The 21,830-nt window shown below is 37.2% G+C and overlaps 1 protein-coding gene across 1 annotated transcript in view; it reads right to left on the bottom strand.

The window, feature by feature from the left end:
• Positions 1 to 21,830, bottom strand: part of LOC103580540 (voltage-dependent T-type calcium channel subunit alpha-1G-like) — a 253,555-nt gene that overhangs the window by 25,013 nt on the left and 206,712 nt on the right. Inside the window, exon 6 of the mRNA XM_053736982.1 lies at positions 14,106 to 14,269. Within this exon, the coding sequence (XP_053592957.1) occupies positions 14,106 to 14,269 (164 nt within the window). The remainder of the gene's footprint in view (positions 1 to 14,105; positions 14,270 to 21,830) is intronic.

The raw sequence follows: 21,830 nt of genomic DNA, 5'->3' as shown, positions 1-21,830 counted from the left end.
GACTGTCCTCGTATTTACTGAGTATAACATTCACGCATTCCATCATATGCTTATGACCAGTTACTAATACTCAGAATTTACTATCTCTCTTTCACGCTTAGGCTATATACAAATGATCACCAACTCGGGAACCAAAATTACACGCCAATGTATTAGCCAAAAAAGTACTTACAGTTTATGTATTATTCAACTCCCTTGGTTGCACGCTAATACGGTAAATGTATTTTCCTTTATGAGATTTATCAAATGCTTCGCTAATGCCAATGGGTGTATGTTATCTACACAAAATACCGAATGGCGACAAATTTATAATTAATTAATGTAACAGAGCACACACGCTACTCTTACAGAGACTATCCCACGTCTGACCATGGCAGCACGTGAATCTCACGCCGGCACCTAGGCCGACGCCATTTTGTCGTATATCTCACTTTGACCAATCGAGATATACAACTGTCGCATGTTATTTCTTTTTACAGTACCACCAACGTACTACATAACTGTGGCCGTGTAATTTATCAAGTTCCCGACGCTAAATGACCAATTGTATTTTCCATAATTAATTCTTAATATTATTTACCGATAAATCAACCAATTATTTATTCATAAAACTAGTAGATTTATTTATAATGAATAAACCTACGGATGCCAACTGTTGTGTTGACGCGCATGCGCCAACCAATTCAAAATAATCATAAGCACGTAAATGAAATGCGCAACTATTTTCCCCAGCGCTACAAAATCCAAATATATACTCTAATAAGTCAGTGAAATCTCCTGCTTCCAATACAATTTATACCTAAGAAAACAATAACGTATTATTAACACAATAATTAAATAAAATCTTATAAATGAACAAACAACAATTATAATACAGTGTCGGATGAGACGTGTGAGCAGCGTGTGCTGCCTTCTGTTGCCCACCGACCTGATGGGAGACTGCCGCGATATAAAAATATCGTGACAGATTATTTCGATGAATTGAACGAATCAGAACTTGAAGAAGAATTGGAATCAAGTGAAGAAGAAAAAAACAGCTAATGCTGTGCTTAAAGCAAGCCCTTCCTATAAACGATTCAGTATTTGTAAAATTTAAATTGAAACCATGTTATGAAATGGTGTTGAAAATTCCAACGAGAATATGTATCAATCACCAGCTGCAGCTACTTATTTAATAGGCAAATTATTACCAGTTGTACCTATCTGGTCAGTATTATTACCTAGAAAGCATCATTGTAATAGTACTGCTGAAAATCATTTTAAAAATACAGAAATAGAAAATCTATTTTTATAACGACAAAATCCATCTTGATTCAAGCATACGTTAATATGCCAAGATTTCCTTTGCGCTACAAACTTCGTTCTCTATCTTTAGCCTCCAGTCTCAATACTATCAGGGCGCCAGGTAATTTTTATCACTGGAATCACCAAACCAGTAAATCTTAAGAATTAGATAAATTTTTGATCTGTGGAACTATCTCAAAACCACGCATAAATAAAACTGGATAATTTTTGATCTGTGGAATTATCACCAAAACCACGCAACTAAATAAAAAACTAAAACTTAACAAAATTGCTCAGAACTTATAGGCAAAACAAAACCAGAGACTGGAAAACTAAAAACAGAGTTACGGTATGCCATGGTGTCGCTCAGTGTGTAGGTTTATGGAGAGAGGGAGTGGTCCGGGTTACATCATTCCAAATTCATGTAGATTATTGGTGAATTTGCAATTTTTATTAAACAACAAATAATCTAAAATCTCTATTTAATGATTAACAAAATACTGTAGCTTCGTACAAACAATTCAAAATAATGAATCTAATAACAATGAACTTAATCTTAACAAAAAGGTAAATTGACATCTAAATAAATTAATTAATTACTAAAGCTAATTAACAATCAACTAATATCCAATAACCTGGAACAATAATTTATAAAACCAATATTCTAGAACATTCTCTTTTAACAAAGCTCATAAAACTAACGTACATGGATCTAATATTGACGTCAATTAGACGACAAGTGGTTTAATAATTAAACATATTTCGTATAATTATTTTGTAAAATAATATTAACAATAAATCGTGAACATGACTCTAAACTGTACCGATATTCTCATAATTCTCTCAGTTCTTGAATATTTTCTTTAATTAAAACAGTAGCATCGTATCTCAAGACTCTGACTCGAACTCAATTAATTATTGATAATTATAATAATTATTTCATACCTGATTACTGATGAATAAAATATCGAGTAACGTCTTACACTGTTTTAAATAATACTTCTGTAACAATACTCAATCTGTAGCTTTCCGCAATGCCATGAACTGTAACGCCATTTCTGGACACGTCTGCTCGCTTCGAGCGACCAGAGCTGAATGCTCACGTCCGTACTCTTCGAAGGTCTCCCTTCGACTCTCCTTTTCTCAATCATCAAAATCCAAAACCAAATCTTATCATTATCTATAACTGACCTCTATATCCTAAATCCATAAATCAATTCCCAAACTCTACTATATCGATAACTGGAGGCTTATACCTCACCAAGCGTACTCACTAAACCTGATTTTGAGTATGGATATCCTTGGTAGTTGCTCTCCTGGAACAGACTTCAGCTGGGATCGTGAACTTAAAACTAAGTGACCTATGACTTCCTCAGCGGTACAAGTGGTCATGACTTGTCCTCTGAGGCCTGTCAGACAAAAACAATTAAAAATGACCAAACGGCTTCCACAACAGCAACGGTCACAATATTACTGTTGAGGCCTGCCAAACCAAAACTCAAAAACTGATCCCAATCTGCATCCATCAGATTCCTTACATACTGGAGCGCTAGCATTTCAGCTAGACCTCTGCAATCTACCAAGAAGTCTCATAGGGATAGAACTGGGTTCTATCATCAGATGATACCGGGTGACTAACTCAAGTCCCGCTCCACGGTAACACTGACTTCTCCACATACTCAACATTCCAAACTGTACACCAAACTCAACTTTATCTCAAACATTAATCTCAAACAATATTCCCTATTAAATTCCCATAATTCTGATTCTAAATCTTTACTATAATTTTTCTTAACAAAACCCATAACTGTAGCTAAACGTTACTCCATATTTAATTCTTAAACTATAACTTAAATCAAAAATCTGTATCAAAATCGTTAATACCTGTACGCTAAATTCTAAGTCTTGAGTTACCATGCTCGTAAATACAGTAAAAATCAGTTGGTGCTTGTGACGTTCACTTTGATTTGACCCCCATACGAAAAATAACGTCACAACTCCCGTCCTCCTGGGGAAGATTTTACGGTACGGTGAATGTACGTCGTCTTGGACTGTATCCTGAAGTCTGAAGCTGATCTCTGCATGCGTTTGTTTTATTGACTCTGGAACTATACTGCTGATTCTTTCTAGCATGATCGTGGTTCGAATTCTCTCATCCTCGAAACTTCTAATACTGTTTACTCGAACCCACGACCTGAAACATATAACTGTAGCGATATCGCGTATGTCCTGAGACATACTTTTAATCAAACCTATGCAGGTTTTTGCAAATTTGCCTGTAACTTTCGGTTCCACAACCTCTCATAACTCCACTCGGCTAAAGCCACTGTAAGTACGACGCCGTAGCGAGGTACAAAAATACTTTTCCTTTTAACTGTAGCGTAAATCTTAAATCATTCAATCGTAGTCCGATAGCGCCAATGTCGTTGCCTTTTCTGTAGCTTGGAGACGGAATCTTAATATGGTCGACCACGGTTAGGTGACCGCTCGTCCTCTCGGTGTCTGGGAGCCTTCCTCAACTGCTCCCGAGGAACATTTCCTCCGTACTCCTTCTTGTACGGTCCTATCGCCTTCCACTTTTCTCCACAACTGGGACACGTACGGGCTGTATAATTTGCCCTGCCGCACATCTGGCAAAAAGTCTTTCGGGCCTCTGGGCACGCGCTGAAAGGATGCCCTTCTTTACGGCAGTTCCAACAAAGACGTGGCTTGCCCATCCACGTGAACTGCTTCCTCTTGATCTCTTCTGCTGGAGCCGCATTCTCTCGACCTGGAGCTGAGGTTGTGCTGTGTGCCGGTTCTCGGGCACGCTGGAGCCTGTCCTGCACCGATGTTTTCCCCAGTGGTGTCTTTGGTGGGGTTGGTGCAGCTGATCGCGCCGCCTCTCTCTCCCGAATCTTCTTATTCCAATCCAGTAAGGATTGAGATGGTGGTCTTGGTGGTGACTTGGGTCGACCCTTACTGGATTCGGAGGTTTGAGCTGGTGGTGCCTCCTTGATGACTGGAGCAGTGCTCGGTGGTGTCGAGGTGGACGACACTACCTTCTTTCCGGTTCCTAAGGTGGCTGAAACCGCTTCCTGTACCACCTCCATAGGTGTCTGTAGCGTCATGGTCTCAAGTTCAGTCTGAGTGCTGGAACTAACTAATGTTAGCGGCTGAACCTGCACTCCCATATCACGAGTGGCATCCACGTCTCGGATGTCACTTGCAGTGGACCGCTTGAATTTCACTCCAGATAGCTCCTGGAGTGGACAACCTATATCCCTGGGGTGGCTCATACGAACGGCCACTTTCCCCAGTGCCTTGAGCAGACCGGGCTTGAAGTAGTCAAGCCACCTTAAATGCTTGACGTATGGGCGGATGGGGTCCCATAAGGTGTTCTCATCAAGCCTCATCGGCAGCTCTCCTGGTAGACCTTCATACAAGCTGTCGGTCTCCGTACCTGTATCGCTAGCATAATCCTCCTGATTAGCCTCCCACTCCTTGCTGTAGCCTGATGCCCCCTGGTTTTCTGGCATCTCTCTCTGGGAGGGATTACTCGCTTCCTCGTCTCCCAAAGGCATCTCCGGCATTGTCGTAGCCGTCGATACTTCGTCGTCGTCGGCGGACAAGTCGATGAGCAAGACCTCTTCGAGGCCATCTATCTCCTCCTGCAAATTCCTTTTGTCTTGTCCTGACATACTGTAACTGTACTCAAAAATCTGAAACAAACAACTTATTAAGTTCTGTAGCCTTTAACGTATCATAACTGTAGCAAGAAAGAGACAGAAAGAAAGTCAGATAGCAGGTATACAAGGTTTTAAGTGTTGAATAGAAAATCTTCCGATTACTCGGCCTGCTAAATCACTCAGCTCATATATCGTGCGTGATATTTTCCTTGATACCGTGAATGGACCACTGAACTTATCACTCAGCTTGGCTGACACGTGTTTAGACCCACTGGACAATGAGAAATGTCTTTTCCACACTAGGTCTCCTTCTTGATATTCACGATCTCGGTGTCGTTGATTGTAATAATGAGCTTGTTTCTGGAATGCTGTATCTAACGCGTGGACGATGCTTGCCACTCCTGGATCGGACCATGTATTAATTCTGGTTCCCCTTCCACCTCCTGTCGAAGTGAACCTGTAGCTGACTGATTTCCTATCTGTAACTCAACCCCCGTCATCTGATTAACTCGCTGTACATCTCCGTTCGCGAGTATCACTCGTCGTGTTGGTACGGTCTCAGGCGATAAACGTAGTTGAGTAACTAGAGCAATTCCCTCAGGTCCTAGAAATGATTTTGAGGCTCCTGAGTCTATCAAAGCTTTCAGTGGAAATCCTGCTATCCAAACTGTGATAAAGAAAGCTGTAGGTGACTTCTTGATGTTGCTCTCAAGGGTGTTCTGTAACTGATTACTATAATACATCTCGTCGGGTAACGGTGGCTCGTTATCTTTTCCTTCGATTGACTGAGTGAAGTCAATCACCTCCTGACCGAATCTTATAGTACCATAACTATCTGTAGCGGTGCCGGTCATACCTTGGCAAGTCCTGTCCGACTCTGTACAATCACCTAGTGAGTCTAGAGTCGGTGAATGACTCACTACTTCCCGTTTCCCGGATTGCAGAAAGGACAACTCACTGTTGTCACTCCGGATGCTCGACACTTGAAGCAAAAGCGTCGTCGAGGGTCAGGACAGTTCCTATGACGGTGTCCTGTCTTATCGCAGTTCCAACATCGGAACTCGTTAGCTGGTGTTGCAAAAACTGGAGCTGGAATCTCAGTTTTTGACTTCTCTGAATCTGTAACAATACTGGATGCTAGGGGTTCAAGCAAATCTTTGGTAGCCCTAGTATCGTTTCCTTTAACTGGCCGTTTTGTTCTCTCTGAGAACCTCTGATGTTTATTGGCTTGACGGCCATGTCTCCTTAGCTGGAGCGCGTCGAGGTGTTCAGCGACGACCTCATCTTCTGAGTAGTCGTTCTCTTCATCTTCTACTCCATCATCTTGAGCTGCTCTCACTTGAACGATTCGATGACGACGTCGATCGCGATCGCGGGACTCTGGAGCTCTATCTCCTATAGAATCTCGTTGCTGTAGGTGTCTCGGTTGCGCTTGGTATGCAAACGAGGGACACATTGAGTTGCGAGGTAATGGTGGTGGTCGATAATTACTCGCCCGCTGTATTATACGCTCTTGGCGTATAGCACGACTCTCTAACTCGTCCATAGAATGACAGTCATGCACTGAAATGACTAACTGGAGCGACGGTAGCATGTTACGATGCGTGTATCTAATCCGTTCTACCTCTGGCCATGGCGGATCAGTACGTGAAAATAAGCCATTCATGCAGGCAATATACTGACTTATTGGCTCTTCGCGGGCCTGCGTGCGATTTGAGATCTCTTCACGTAACGACATTTGATAGTCTGGATCTGCAAATCTGGATCTCATAGCTTGCTTTACATCAGACCATCCTCTGAAGCTATGTACGCGACCTCGATACCATATCAAAGCCGCACCACGTAGAGAGAAGGGGATGGCTTTAATTAAATCCTCATCTCTTACTGTAACCATACTTAAACCTTCATCGAACCTCATGATGAAGTTCTCGACGTCCTCGTCGAGTGCGCCACTAAACTGTACATGCCACTTATGCATCATGTTCAGCAGAGTGGTTGCTCGTATGGGTGCTGGAGCTCGTGGATCGTAGTCCATGTCATTCTCACCCGGAAATTCATAATCTTCAGGTCTTGGCCGTACTGAATGTCTCCCGAATCGACCTCGTGGTGATTGGTGATAATCTGTAGCGTTTACATGCAACGTATGCTGCGTGTGTTCGGTTTGTTGACCAACGTCACGACTGTAGCGTTTATTCTTGGGTATCGTCCCGGTGAATCCTACTGGTGGATCGGTGTTATTTTCGTTGGTATCTCGTTTTTCTGTATCGTCACCACCGGCTGCATTTTCTGTGTCAAACAGCAGGTTCAACGGTGATTGAAAATGAAATCTCGAATCTTCATCATCTTCACTGGAGTTCGCCCGTTCACCAGGTCTTTTCTGTTTACCTGGATCACTAGACTTTCCTCGTCCGCCCGTCATTTTAGCAGGCACTTTTACCGTGTGTAATAAACTACCTTTTCTTATTTAGACAGAGAAATGATAGAAAAATAAGGAAGGACGAAAATACTGTAGCGTTGCTGTATACTTGGTATTTACAGCTATTACCTTTTTTTTTTTTTTTTTTTTTTTTAGCTGGGTACAAAGAGTGTGGAGGGTAGAGAAAGTTGTAGACAGCAGATAGAAAAGTATTTTTATAATATTCAGCGAGAAATATTTTTAGGTATAATTATTTGGTCTCAAGACTTACCAAAGCTGATGAAATGTCTTTCTGTAATACTTGCTGTTTTACTATAGGCACTCTTTGATTTATTAAACCGAATCTACCGTACAATATTTTCTGTAGCGTTGACTTAATTGATTTTATTTATTAATTATTAAAAAAAAAAATTAATAAATTAGACTGTAACTATTTAACAGAACTGTTAAATTATTTTGATTAAATGATTTAATAATTGTAAAACAATTAGTAAATCACACTGTAGCTTTTCAACAATTAAACCAATAATTATTAAATAATAATTATTAACTTAAACTGTAACTGTATAGAATCGGTATAATAAATGAAGAACGCAATTTATTATACTGAACAATTATTCGCAATTAATTAATATTACTATTAATCAATTAACAATTAATTTATTTAATTATTTATCTGTAGCTGATTTGAATATTTAATGACTGTATTAAATGTAGCTGACTGGAAAATGGACGCTATTAAGCACAAAGAACTTTGATAAAATTTTGAGAAACTGCAGACACGTCTGAAGCACACGAAAAATCACCAAGGAATGATGGACAATGGATGACTCTATCGGGTGGTGTCGATATGTTCGTTGTACCCCCAATTATTCTTTTGGGTGTCTGTAATTGGTTATCAGTTTCTACCCGAGCGTCTTAGCCAATTAGGGACTCTCTAAGGCCCTAGTACCCACTACTAGTGTTACCCCACCTAAGGGTAAGTGTGGCTGGCTTGCGTTTCCCCGCCAACTTCCGAGATTTTCTGGAATTGCGAGCCTCTCGCTCTAACTGTAGCGGCACGTGTCGATGTCTTCGACTCTGCACCTCAACCCATAGGGGGTGAGAGGTTTACATGCCTCAACTTGTTGTTTACACTACAACACTGTAACTTATAGACGCAGTAACGTCTTAATCCTCTGTAACTCGAGAACTTAACAAAGACTCTTTGTAGTTCTTCGAACTGTAGACGAATATTTCCATCGGCATTCTTTAGCGGATTATTTGAGTGTATTACAATGAGAATTTTGTTTTTACACTCGATACTGAGAATTATGACAGAATCGTTCACTTATGTTTGTCTCTTCGAGACTTTACGATGTACGAAATATGATTCCTTTTATAATTTTATATCCCACGTATGTTATTTTTTCCTCGGCTAACTTAAATAATATTTTAAGCTAGAGATAGAATAAAATAAAATAAAATGAAACAAAATAAAATAATATTTTACGATCGGTATTTTTCTTCATATGGACACTAAGAATTAGACAAAGGATATAAGCTAAAAATAAACTGGAATTTATAGTTTTATTTGTACGATTAATAATAGCTAATATTCTGTAGCGGAAATTATTTTTCTTAATAATTCCTTAATTCAAAAATCAAATAATTCAAATACTTAAGTCACGAATTCTAATCGAAAATCTAAAACTAAAAACTGCAAATAAATCTACACAAAATTGGATGAATGATGCAAGGCTTTTAGGTGTTGTGGGCCTTTTGTTTTATCGGGCCCCACGTTGGGCGCCAATTTTTATAACGACAAAATCCATCTTGATTCAAGCATACGTTAATATGCCAAGATTTCCTTTGCGCTACAAACTTCGTTCTCTATCTTTAGCCTCCAGTCTCAATACTATCAGGGCGCCAGGTAATTTTTATCACTGGAATCACCAAACCAGTAAATCTTAAGAATTAGATAAATTTTTGATCTGTGGAACTATCTCAAAACCACGCATAAATAAAACTGGATAATTTTTGATCTGTGGAATTATCACCAAAACCACGCAACTAAATAAAAAACTAAAACTTAACAAAATTGCTCAGAACTTATAGGCAAAACAAAACCAGAGACTGGAAAACTAAAAACAGAGTTACGGTATGCCATGGTGTCGCTCAGTGTGTAGGTTTATGGAGAGAGGGAGTGGTCCGGGTTACATCATTCCAAATTCATGTAGATTATTGGTGAATTTGCAATTTTTATTAAACAACAAATAATCTAAAATCTCTATTTAATGATTAACAAAATACTGTAGCTTCGTACAAACAATTCAAAATAATGAATCTAATAACAATGAACTTAATCTTAACAAAAAGGTAAATTGACATCTAAATAAATTAATTAATTACTAAAGCTAATTAACAATCAACTAATATCCAATAACCTGGAACAATAATTTATAAAACCAATATTCTAGAACATTCTCTTTTAACAAAGCTCATAAAACTAACGTACATGGATCTAATATTGACGTCAATTAGACGACAAGTGGTTTAATAATTAAACATATTTCGTATAATTATTTTGTAAAATAATATTAACAATAAATCGTGAACATGACTCTAAACTGTACCGATATTCTCATAATTCTCTCAGTTCTTGAATATTTTCTTTAATTAAAACAGTAGCATCGTATCTCAAGACTCTGACTCGAACTCAATTAATTATTGATAATTATAATAATTATTTCATACCTGATTACTGATGAATAAAATATCGAGTAACGTCTTACACTGTTTTAAATAATACTTCTGTAACAATACTCAATCTGTAGCTTTCCGCAATGCCATGAACTGTAACGCCATTTCTGGACACGTCTGCTCGCTTCGAGCGACCAGAGCTGAATGCTCACGTCCGTACTCTTCGAAGGTCTCCCTTCGACTCTCCTTTTCTCAATCATCAAAATCCAAAACCAAATCTTATCATTATCTATAACTGACCTCTATATCCTAAATCCATAAATCAATTCCCAAACTCTACTATATCGATAACTGGAGGCTTATACCTCACCAAGCGTACTCACTAAACCTGATTTTGAGTATGGATATCCTTGGTAGTTGCTCTCCTGGAACAGACTTCAGCTGGGATCGTGAACTTAAAACTAAGTGACCTATGACTTCCTCAGCGGTACAAGTGGTCATGACTTGTCCTCTGAGGCCTGTCAGACAAAAACAATTAAAAATGACCAAACGGCTTCCACAACAGCAACGGTCACAATATTACTGTTGAGGCCTGCCAAACCAAAACTCAAAAACTGATCCCAATCTGCATCCATCAGATTCCTTACATACTGGAGCGCTAGCATTTCAGCTAGACCTCTGCAATCTACCAAGAAGTCTCATAGGGATAGAACTGGGTTCTATCATCAGATGATACCGGGTGACTAACTCAAGTCCCGCTCCACGGTAACACTGACTTCTCCACATACTCAAAATTCCAAACTGTACACCAAACTCAACTTTATCTCAAACATTAATCTCAAACAATATTCCCTATTAAATTCCCATAATTCTGATTCTAAATCTTTACTATAATTTTTCTTAACAAAACCCATAACTGTAGCTAAACGTTACTCCATATTTAATTCTTAAACTATAACTTAAATCAAAAATCTGTATCAAAATCGTTAATACCTGTACGCTAAATTCTAAGTCTTGAGTTACCATGCTCGTAAATACAGTAAAAATCAGTTGGTGCTTGTGACGTTCACTTTGATTTGACCCCCATACGAAAAATAACGTCACAATTTATAATAAATAAATCTACGGATGCCAACTGTTGCGTTGACGCGCATGCGCCAACCAATTCAAAATAATCATAAGCATATAAATGAAATGCGCAACTATTTTCCCCAGCGCTACAAAATCCAAATATATGCTTAACTTAATCAGTAAAATCTCCTGATTTAAACACAATTCACACCTAAGAAATCAATTAAGTATTATTAATACAATAATTAAATAAAATCTTATAAATGAACAAACAACAATTATAATACAGTGTCGGATGAGACGTGTGAGCAGCGTGTGCTGCCTTCTGTTGCCCACCGACCTGATGGGAGACTGCCGCGATATAAAAATATCGTGACAGATTATTTCGATGAATTGAACGAATCAGAACTTGAAGAAGAATTGGAATCAAGTGAAGAAGAAAAAAACAGCTAATGCTGTGCTTAAAGCAAGCCCTTCCTATAAACGATTCAGTATTTGTAAAATTTAAATTGAAACCATGTTATGAAATGGTGTTGAAAATTCCAACGAGAATATGTATCAATCACCAGCTGCAGCTACTTATTTAATAGGCAAATTATTACCAGTTGTACCTATCTGGTCAGTATTATTACCTAGAAAGCATCATTGTAATAGTACTGCTGAAAATCATTTTAAAAATACAGAAATAGAAAATCTACAAACATCGGAAACCGGTCAATTTCTTGATCGGTTATTTGAATCATTTAATGCTGCCAATGTTGAATTAAATCTAAAAGAACCTGGAGAGAACGGAGTGACAATATAAAACAAGCTCTCAATGAAAATGATAAATCTTCAATAGTTTTCAATAACAATTGGACAGTGAAAAATATTAATTAATACTATGGCCTGACTGCTCCCCGTGCGTAATTTATTGCGTTTACAAAAGATGCCAATGACGATACCAAATTCATTCGTCTATTTTGTGAAGATTATAATCCATTGGATAAAGAAAATTGGATTACCAATGGACTAATTGGCTACTGCGCAAACTTAGCTATTTTAGAATCACAATTGTATTCAACAGTTGCTTTTGTGTGAGTTAAGCTTAATTGTTTTGTTGAGAAGGTGTTACGATGTCAGAGAATATTTTCTCGACAAATGGCAACAAATTTGAAATAATAAAACAGCTATTTTTTTTCCTTGAAATATCAATTATTCTAATTGGGTTTTATTCTACGGTGATGTGATCAATGAACGAATTTATTCCATGGATCCACAAATACCTGACTGCAATGTTCCAAAAAACATTTTTAGTAATTTCTCTTACTGTTATAAGAAAGTGCTTCCAACAAATAAAATTCATTGGATTAACTATAACAATAATTATCCAACTCAGAAGGATAGCTTTAATTGTGGGATGTTTGTAATTCATTATATTCAAGAAATTCTAAACCAAAACTCAGAAAATATTCCTGACTTCGATACTATGACAATGCGTGAGAATTTGAAACAAAAATGCGTAGAGAAATCCTTAAATTCGATTAGTTAATACGTGATCTGTGGCGATGCTTAAGTACGAAGAGATCCAGGTATGATTCAATGCAATACTTGTACGAGATGGTGTCACTACGCTTGCTTGGATAATTATGAAATGTCATTTGCCGAGATGAACAGTCATTATTTTATGTATAACTGTGATCTTTGTTTGAAATATTATAACGTTCACTTCTGTTTCACACGACCCATGGCCAAGTGTGATTAGTGTTGAATAGCCGTTATGGCCCTCCGATGATGAAAAACTGAAAATAAAAATAATAACGAAACAAACTTCCCGCTTGGAGATATTTCCAATCTCCACTGTACACTCAGCTCTGCTCAGGCTGGGTTAGACAACCTAGTTCGGCGCCAGTTCGATTTCAAACTTCAAATCGCCTTTTCTATTTTTTTGATACGACCAATATTCCCGAAAGTACAGCTTTCCAAAAATCACTAACAAATTTATAAATTTTTGTGTTTTCAATTTCTGAATAAGTTTACATGATTTTATATCGGTACGATTTTGTTTCATTAAAGGGACACAATGTCAACGACTGTCTTTCACAATAAACGTGTTGCAACTTGAATGGAATGAGTATTACAGACTTACTTTGGATACCTCAAAATGCATTTACTCTAGTCAAAGATCTTCCAGTCTGGCAGACTTTACTTCCGCAGATTACTTTCCGGTTCTTATTTTCGGAGCTCCTACCTCATAAGCTCGGTTTGCCTGAATACTAGTGAAAGATCTTAATATTATTTTTAGTTATACAAATGATGGCATGTTTTGATGAGAACCAAACATTAGACGTTTTGTAAGTTCGCAGATAGAACGTAATGTTGTATCTCTCTGCACTTTATGCTGGGTAACCAAGAAGCAGTTCGCATTGTGCTTGTAAAAGCCGTCAGGCAGTAAAAGCCTTTGGTTCGCATCGATGAAACTATACAGAGAGATATATGCAGAGAACAATGGAAACGTTCTGCATACACCGATCAAAGCAGGATAGCCAGCAAGATATATTATGCTGCGTGACATCTCTTGAGCAGCAACCAAGTATAGGGGTGATCAAGTCCGAATGAATAGAATGCTGCTGGTTTACTTAATACTACTAATATTGTTTCCATAAGTATAATCATGTAAAGTTGATACTACATTATCAGCACTTTAGTGATGCTACAGCCTGATTTAGACAAGTATCTGTACTATTCGTCAGCGCAGGTTGGACTCAGAAATCGAATTCTTTTCTGTCATAGTAATTTAGGCGCTAATAGCACGGCAGTTCCTCCTTTAGTATAATCATCCGGTTGTAGGGGGTCAATAGAATTGAAAAATAGAAATGTAATATATATTCGATCGATAGTTAGGCAAGCTACAGCTATTTTCCACGTGACTTTTCTCAGCCTCGTTACAACTTATATCCTCTTTTACGTCAAGACATACCATTCACTCTTTTAATAATACTTACCTTTAAACGAGCAATTTGATTCACAGTTGCTTGCATTGAAAAATAATAACCATCGTGGATCTTCAAAGGAGAAATTATCAATTGATTGGCATTTACAATTTTTTCGAGGATAATATTTCTTTATAAAACAACGTTTGTTCCTTCGCCACAGGTGTGCAATATACCTGAAAAAAGTTTGTTTCTATTATTAAGCATCTTGCATTTATGGTATACTACATATCGAACAATTAAACATTTATCATTATCACATACCAGAACATTAGTAGTTAAATACTATACAGTAAAGGATGCTAAAGAATAAGTTAATCCTTGGGAAAGAGTTGACTAAAAAATTTAGATATTTACTGACGATTGGCCTGTTTATGAAAATTTGTCTATGTATAAACAATATATCACAAACCATATATTAATTTCAGTCAGCAGGATGACAATTATCATTTCCTTTCTATTTCCACTTTAGATAGTACGATTTGAAAATTTTAGTATTAAGAAGCTCAAAATAATATATCGAACATTTGTGACAAAATATTCTGTAGCTAGCGGGGAATTTTCTGAACCCATGGCTCACCGTGGACAATGTACGTCAGCCATCTGTCTGATAGCCTTCCATTCTCACTAGTTAGATTGAGCCAATCCTCTAGTGTAAAGTATTCTGGGTTCAAGACACATCTGGAACCAGAAGTGTCCCCCCACAACTGACCCTTCTTGGATGAGGGCTACCTACTAGCTGAATGGAGCACTGAGACATAGAACGATGACGACCTTGGCTAACAACGGACTACGTCTAGGTAGTTGGAAAAATTACGAGCAGATCTCTTAATGTGCTATCAAAACACGGGAACTACGCTCTCTGGAGTGATACGCACCTGAACCATATTCATTTTTCATGAAATTTTTGTGATTGGTTTCACGGCAACTTATTCGAGACAACCAATCTCACGACAAAATATCCCAAACAAAAAATTTCCGATGATGTACGTATTAGGTGTACAAAAAAGTTCTACCCGTTTTTTGTCAAAAAAAAATATATTTAAAAATTTTAAGTAAAATACAAATTTTAATCAAAATAACCACCATCAGCATCTACTACCCTTTGCCAACGCTCAGGCAACTGATGGATCCCACGGCGATAAAAGGCTTGATCTTTTGTCGAAATGAAATCATCTATTGTTTTTTGCATTTCGTTTTCATTTTGTAAGTGTTTGTCAGCCAAGTAATTTTGCAATGAACGGAATAGGTGAAAATCACACGGTGCAAGGTCTGGTGAATACGCCGGGTGCGGTAAAACTTCCCACTGTAAATCATTTATAGTGTGGTGGACGATTGAGCTTCTACGAGGCCTGGCGTTATCATGCTGCAGTATCACTGGTCGAGGTTTTTGTCCCGCAAATCGTCTTTTACTGTTGATTTCATCTGCTAATTTCTTTAATTGACAACTGTAGCGTTCTCCAGTAACGGTTTCTCCTGGTTTGAGTAACTCATAATATAGCACGCCCCACTCATCCCACCAAATACAAAGCAATATTTTTTTCCCAAAAACATTACGTTTTGGTGTTGATGTCGTTGGTTGTCCTGGGTCTACCCAATGTTTTCGACGTTTAGGATTCTCATAGTAAACCCACTTTTCGTCCCCTGTTACAAGTTTCCACAAAAAACTTTTTTTTTATGTCGTGAAAGCAACGACAGGCAGGTGTCAACTCGTCTCTCTCGTTGTTCTGGAGTTAATTCATGAGGTACTTATTTTCCTTCTTTTTGAATCTTACCTAAAGCATGTAATCTTTCAGAAATAACTTGTTGAGTAACGTTTAACTTTTTCGCAAGTTCTTGTTGTGTTTGTGCAGAATCTTGATTCAGTAATTCTTCCAATTTCTCGTCACTGATTGTTGAAGGTCTTCCAGAGCGTGGTTTATCATTTAAATTAAAATCTCCGTTTGTGAATTTCCGAAACCATCTTCGACAAGTACTGTCATCAATAACACTGTCACCATAAGTTGCACAGATTATTCTTTGAGCTTCAGCAGCACTTTTTCCTTGATGAAATTCATATAAAAGACAATGGCAGATATGCTCATTACTTACTTCCATTTTTAACTTAATAAAAAAATATATATATCGAAGATTAATATATTAAAAGTTTGATGAATTTAAAGAGTACAAACAGCTGTGCATGTACATATACGTATTCATAGCTAACCTATAAATAGCTGTTAGATAACTCCATCTTTGAAAAACGGGTAGAACTTTTTTGTACACCTAATATTTGTGGAGATAGTGGCGCATAAGACACCATTTTTTTCATGCATAACCGGCACTTGTACACTCATACCCAGCTAATAACTAGTCAATTACTAGTGGATATTCGCATAATTCAAAATGTGTAATTTACCACGTCAATTTGCCAATTTATAATTTTTATCGCAATCGAGGGATTCAATAGACACCGAACGATATTAGGTTTCATCCCGCATTTGCTAGTGGAATCATCATTGAGGCACCTCCAACACATCTTGCCTCAAACCTAATATTAAAGTTTCCAAAAAATTATAAATGGGTTGACACTATCACACCAGCGTCTTTCTTACACTTTTAAATAAATTATTAAGTATTTAATCTTATATTTGATCCATTGCAAGTTGGTAAATTAATAGATGCAAGAATGCAAATAAACGCCATCTATGTGCACACTCACTGATTTATCATTAAATATAACCCACATAACCATACGAACTCACTTTTTTTTAAACCGTTTTGGGTATTTTGTCGGCAACATTAATTGCCGGCGAGATCACTTGACAGCAGGATCAATTATCTGGGGACTAATTGCCTGAGATCAAACGTCATGTAATCTTTGTGATTATGCCTCTCATCTCCGGTGAATACTCCCGAGTGGATCTATTGCCACCATTCTTGTGTCTTAAAACATCAATGGCGTCCTCGAAAAGCTCGAAAATAAGAGAACACTAAGTGATGGATGAGGGCAAATGTATACAATGGCTTGTCTCAAATCCTTAGTGCTTATAAGTGGAGGAAACCCGTATGGGTATGAGGAGAAATCGCGTCCCATCACTAACCATGAGCAATCTATAGACCAATACAGGGAATTAGTACCATGGGGGACCTATTCCAAGCCCCACTTCAACCAGAGTCTCTCTATTTCCCGAGATGGGAGAAGTGTTTGGGTCCAAGTGAGGTCGGTCTCGTGGTGGCTGTTGGTAAGTCACCCACATGCTATGCATGTCAAAAGGGTAAGCTAATGTGGACTTAGCCTCATATTTTGCTTTTATAATATATGGTAGAGTCAGTATATACAAACAGGGTTACGCAGCGCGAGTGTGTCCAGAAGGGTGTTGTATCAGCCTCCCGTCAAACGGAGGTGGACTTAACTGTCCCGTTACATCAATTTTTTTCTCCGGTGAATACGGTGAACGAAGTGAGGCGCCCCTTACCGGGCACTAAACCAGCGAGCACTGCTTCCTCCGTGGGTTTCACTGCTACTGCTCTAACCATTCGCAGCTCTAACTATAAACGCTCAGCATAATACAATACGTTACAAAGATGAGGTTGCAGGAAGCCAATAAGCGTCTCTGCGAACATTAACGAGTATTTCCTCACCACCTTGATTTGTCCATAAAATCGTAGGGTATACAAACTCAAAGATAAGATTACCTCTTACTAATGAATGAGGGCAAAGTTTCGATGATGGCATGTCCGAAATCTAAGTAATTATAAGTGGAAGAAACTCTACTTAGGGTATTGAGGTGAAGTTGCGTCTCACCACTAATATATGCAAGATTTGGGCCAATACAGGAAATTGGTACTACAGAGGGCCTTCCATGCCCACTTTGACCAGAGTCTCTTAATTTCCTGAGATGCGAGGAGTATTTTTCCCCAGAGACTTAAGATTCGTGGTGGTTGTTGGTGAGGCACCCACACGCAAGAGAGTCTTCAGTCTGATCATAGATCCCAAGGTGAGCTAATATGAGCTTATGCTCATATTTCGCTATTATTATTCTATGGTAGATAACAGGGATGCTACACAACGCGTGTATGCCTGAAATAGGTGAGGAAACGTCCTCTGGTAAAACAGAGCCGGACTTCGGTCTCGTTACATCCATTAATTAATTCTCCGGCGAACACTCCCGAGCTGCTCTTCATTCTGATTCGCCTTAAATAATCAGTGTATAAAGGCTCAGAGAATAAAAAATTTATCAGGGACTGAATAAATGGGAAGAAGTTGCATCTCAACACTTATCTATAAGCAACCTGTTGACCAGTGCGGGGAAACTGGTGCCACGGTGGGCCATTCCAAGCCCACTTCAACCAGAGTCGCTTTATCCTGAGATAGTAGTAGTGTTTTGCCAACAGAGAGATAACTCGTGGTGGATGTGGTTATATACCACGCTCAATGGGGATTTTTGATTATACCTTCGGTATATGTCCACCTTAGTCGTCAATTGATTATATTTTCGGACTAAGAGTGTCACTTGTGTTAGAATATGAAGATGACCTCGCAGCGAGTGTATGCCCTAATGGTTGCGAAAACGGTCTCCCGTAAAATGAAGATGGAATTCTGTCTCGTTATATTAATTAATCTCCAGGGAACAACTCATGCGGGTCTTAACTGTGATTTGGCTGAGTATGTGAATAATAGCTATGTTTGAAACTAAATGGTAAAAAGTAGAGTAAGCCCGTTTCATGGTATGGGGAGGTTGCACTCTACTACTTACGTATAAGTGACCTGTTGGCCAGTGCAGGGAAACTAGTAACATGGTGGACTTTTCCAAGCTCAATAAACAATGTGCATTGGGGTGCTTCGTTTCCGGCGAAAGTATTTTTTTTTTGTTGCTAATCAAGCAAAATAAATTAGTGATTGTCATTTTTTTTTTACTATTATATTTTTTAAATTATTAAAACTCATATAACTCGGAAACTATAGACTTTAGCGACTTGACTCGTAAAGCTTTTTTTGAAAGAAATAAAATTTCCTATAAAATTTACCTTTATATTTTTGGTGTGCATTCATTGGTTTACGTTCTGCAAGCCAATAAAGGTCAATTTGATACGAAAAATGACTTCCTCAGCGGACATCAGTGAAACAGCTGGAATTACAGATAAGATACTATGGGCACTTTTTAAAAACACCAAATGTCCTACTATTTGCGACCAAAACCGCGTCGATATCATAAAATGCAGCTGAGTATTAGAAAGTTAAAACGAAAGTAATTTAATTTAAGTGTATTCGAAGTAGGAAATCTTTAAAATCAAATGGAAAGTACTTAGGATTGGAATTAAGAACTCAAACTTAGCAGGAATTTTTGTTTTAGCATTAAAAACAATATTTTGCTTGATGAGCAACGAAAAAAATACTCTCGCCGGAAACGAAGCACTTTAATGTACATTTGACTCAGCCCAATCCAAGATTGTACTCAATTACATCCAAAATGGGGCTGCGTAACATAGGACTGAGTCGAATCTCATGTGGTAGTGGTTACGATCTTATATTGTAGTCAGTCCATTTTATAGGATAGTAATCAATCTTATGTTACCGATGGGACCTGTTGGAATCTAACATTAATTCAGTTACCATGCGAAATTTAACTGACTACAATGTAAGATGGGCCTCAGTACAATTTTACATTTAAAAATTTAATGCAGCTAAAAGTTTGGTTAATTTCAGGCGGAGTCACTCCTAAATCATGCCACCGGTCATTAATGTAATTATTTGAATTAATATAATTTGTATGTATCATTGAATAACTTTGATTCACGATTAATTTAATAATTAATTAGTAAATTAATATGTAATAATTATTGTCATGATATAAATAACATGTATATTGGGATGCTTCGTTTCTGGTGAAAGTCTTTTTTTCGTTGCTCATTAAGCAAAATATGGTTTTTTATGCTGAAACAAAAATTCCTGCCAAGTTTGAGCTCTTAATTCTAATCCTAAGTACTTTCAATTCGATTTCAGAGATTTCACGTTTGAAATACACGTAAATTAAAGTAATTTTTCGTAACAGTTTAATAGTTAGCTGCGTTTAATGATATCGACGCGGTTTTGGTCGGAAATTGTAGGGCATTTGGTGTTCTTCAAAAGTGTCTGTAGTAACTTAGCTGTAATTCCAGCTGTTTCACTTGTATCCGTTACGGAAGTCATTTGCCCTATGAAATTGGCCTTTATTGACTCGTAGAACGTAAATCACTGGAAGTACACTGGAAATATTAATTGGAATTTTATAGAAAATTTTATTCCCTTCAAAAAAGTCCTATGAGTCAAGTCGCTTAAGTCCATATTTTCCGAATTATAGTGATTTTAATAATTTAAAAATAAAATATCATTTCTCATTTTTTTTTTATATTATATTTTTCAAATGATTAAAATAACTATAACTCGGAAAATATGGACTTACGCAACTTGACTCATCGAACTTTTTTTGAAGAATTAACATTTCCAGTGTACTTTCATTGGTTTACGTTTTGCAAGCTAATAAAGTTCAATTTCATAGGAAAAATGACTTCCGTAACGGACACAAGTGAAATAGCTAGAATCACAGCTAAGTCACTATGAACACTTTTGAAGAACACCAATTTCCTTATAATTCGCGACTAAAACCGCGTCGATATCATTAAACGCAGCTAAGTATGAGAGTGTTGAAAAAAAAGTAATTTAATTTACGTGTATTTTAAATGAAAAGTCTTTGAAATCAATTGGAAAGTACTTAGGATTAGAATTAACCCTAGACTGGCCAATGTATGAGCGTGACGCCGCACTTGATTCTATTATTTTTATTACAATTACATTTTCTACTAAAAAGGTTTAAAAAAATTTGACTTTGTTCTTGAAACATTTTAGAATATTTTAACAATTTTTTTGAGCATTTTCAAAAACATAAAGTTGCTGTAAAAAAAATCAAAAAAAAAAAAAGTGACGGATTTGCGGGACGGTTATCATCACTTGAACAGAGTCGTTAGTAGATTTTCACTTGCGGCGTTGCCGCTTTTGGTGCATGTACCCTATTTCCTACCTCTCATGTTCATGCGCAGACTATTACCGGCTATTTTTGTGTTTGAAAGGTTATGTGTAGGCAAATATTTACTTTTATTAATGAACATTTTGAAAGACTCGGCGACTAAGAAAATAATTTTTAATTTGGTTCTTGATCTAATTTATAATAAACATTAAATCATTCTTTTCTGTCCACTATTAAAATATTTATATCTACTGCTGAAGACATTAACCTATGTTTACGTGATATTGTTATTTATAAAAAAAATAGTTGAGTTTTTTTTTTAATTAAATAAAATTAAATTCTAGCTAAATTTAATTTAAAAATAAGTTTGTTAAATTTGTTTATACAACTAAATATTTTAGACAGAGTTTAAAATTAATAAAAATAAAGTTGAAAATTTTTTTTCATGTTCGAATTTTTTACAATATTCCCGCCGAAAATAATACACCAATAGTTAGGAGCCAGAGCGATCAGGCAACGTTGCACTCTCAAAAGCATTGCGGCGATTCCCTCATCACTTGACCAAAGTCGTTAGGTCGCGTTTATTGACCAGTCTAGGGTTAAGAGCTTTCTTTGGTAAGTTTTGTCGGTAGATGGCTTGTTGAGGATTAAAATCGCATGCAATAAATATTTTCTCTATTTGGATAAATTACAGTATACAAAAAAACATCCATTTTAAATTTAAAAATATTCTCATAAATCTCTCACGTAT

This window comes from Microplitis demolitor, chromosome 2 (assembly GCF_026212275.2).
Source record: "Microplitis demolitor isolate Queensland-Clemson2020A chromosome 2, iyMicDemo2.1a, whole genome shotgun sequence".
In the NCBI taxonomy this organism is placed as follows: Eukaryota; Metazoa; Arthropoda; class Insecta; order Hymenoptera; family Braconidae; genus Microplitis; species Microplitis demolitor.
This window is presented reverse-complemented; position numbering and strand designations above follow the sequence as displayed.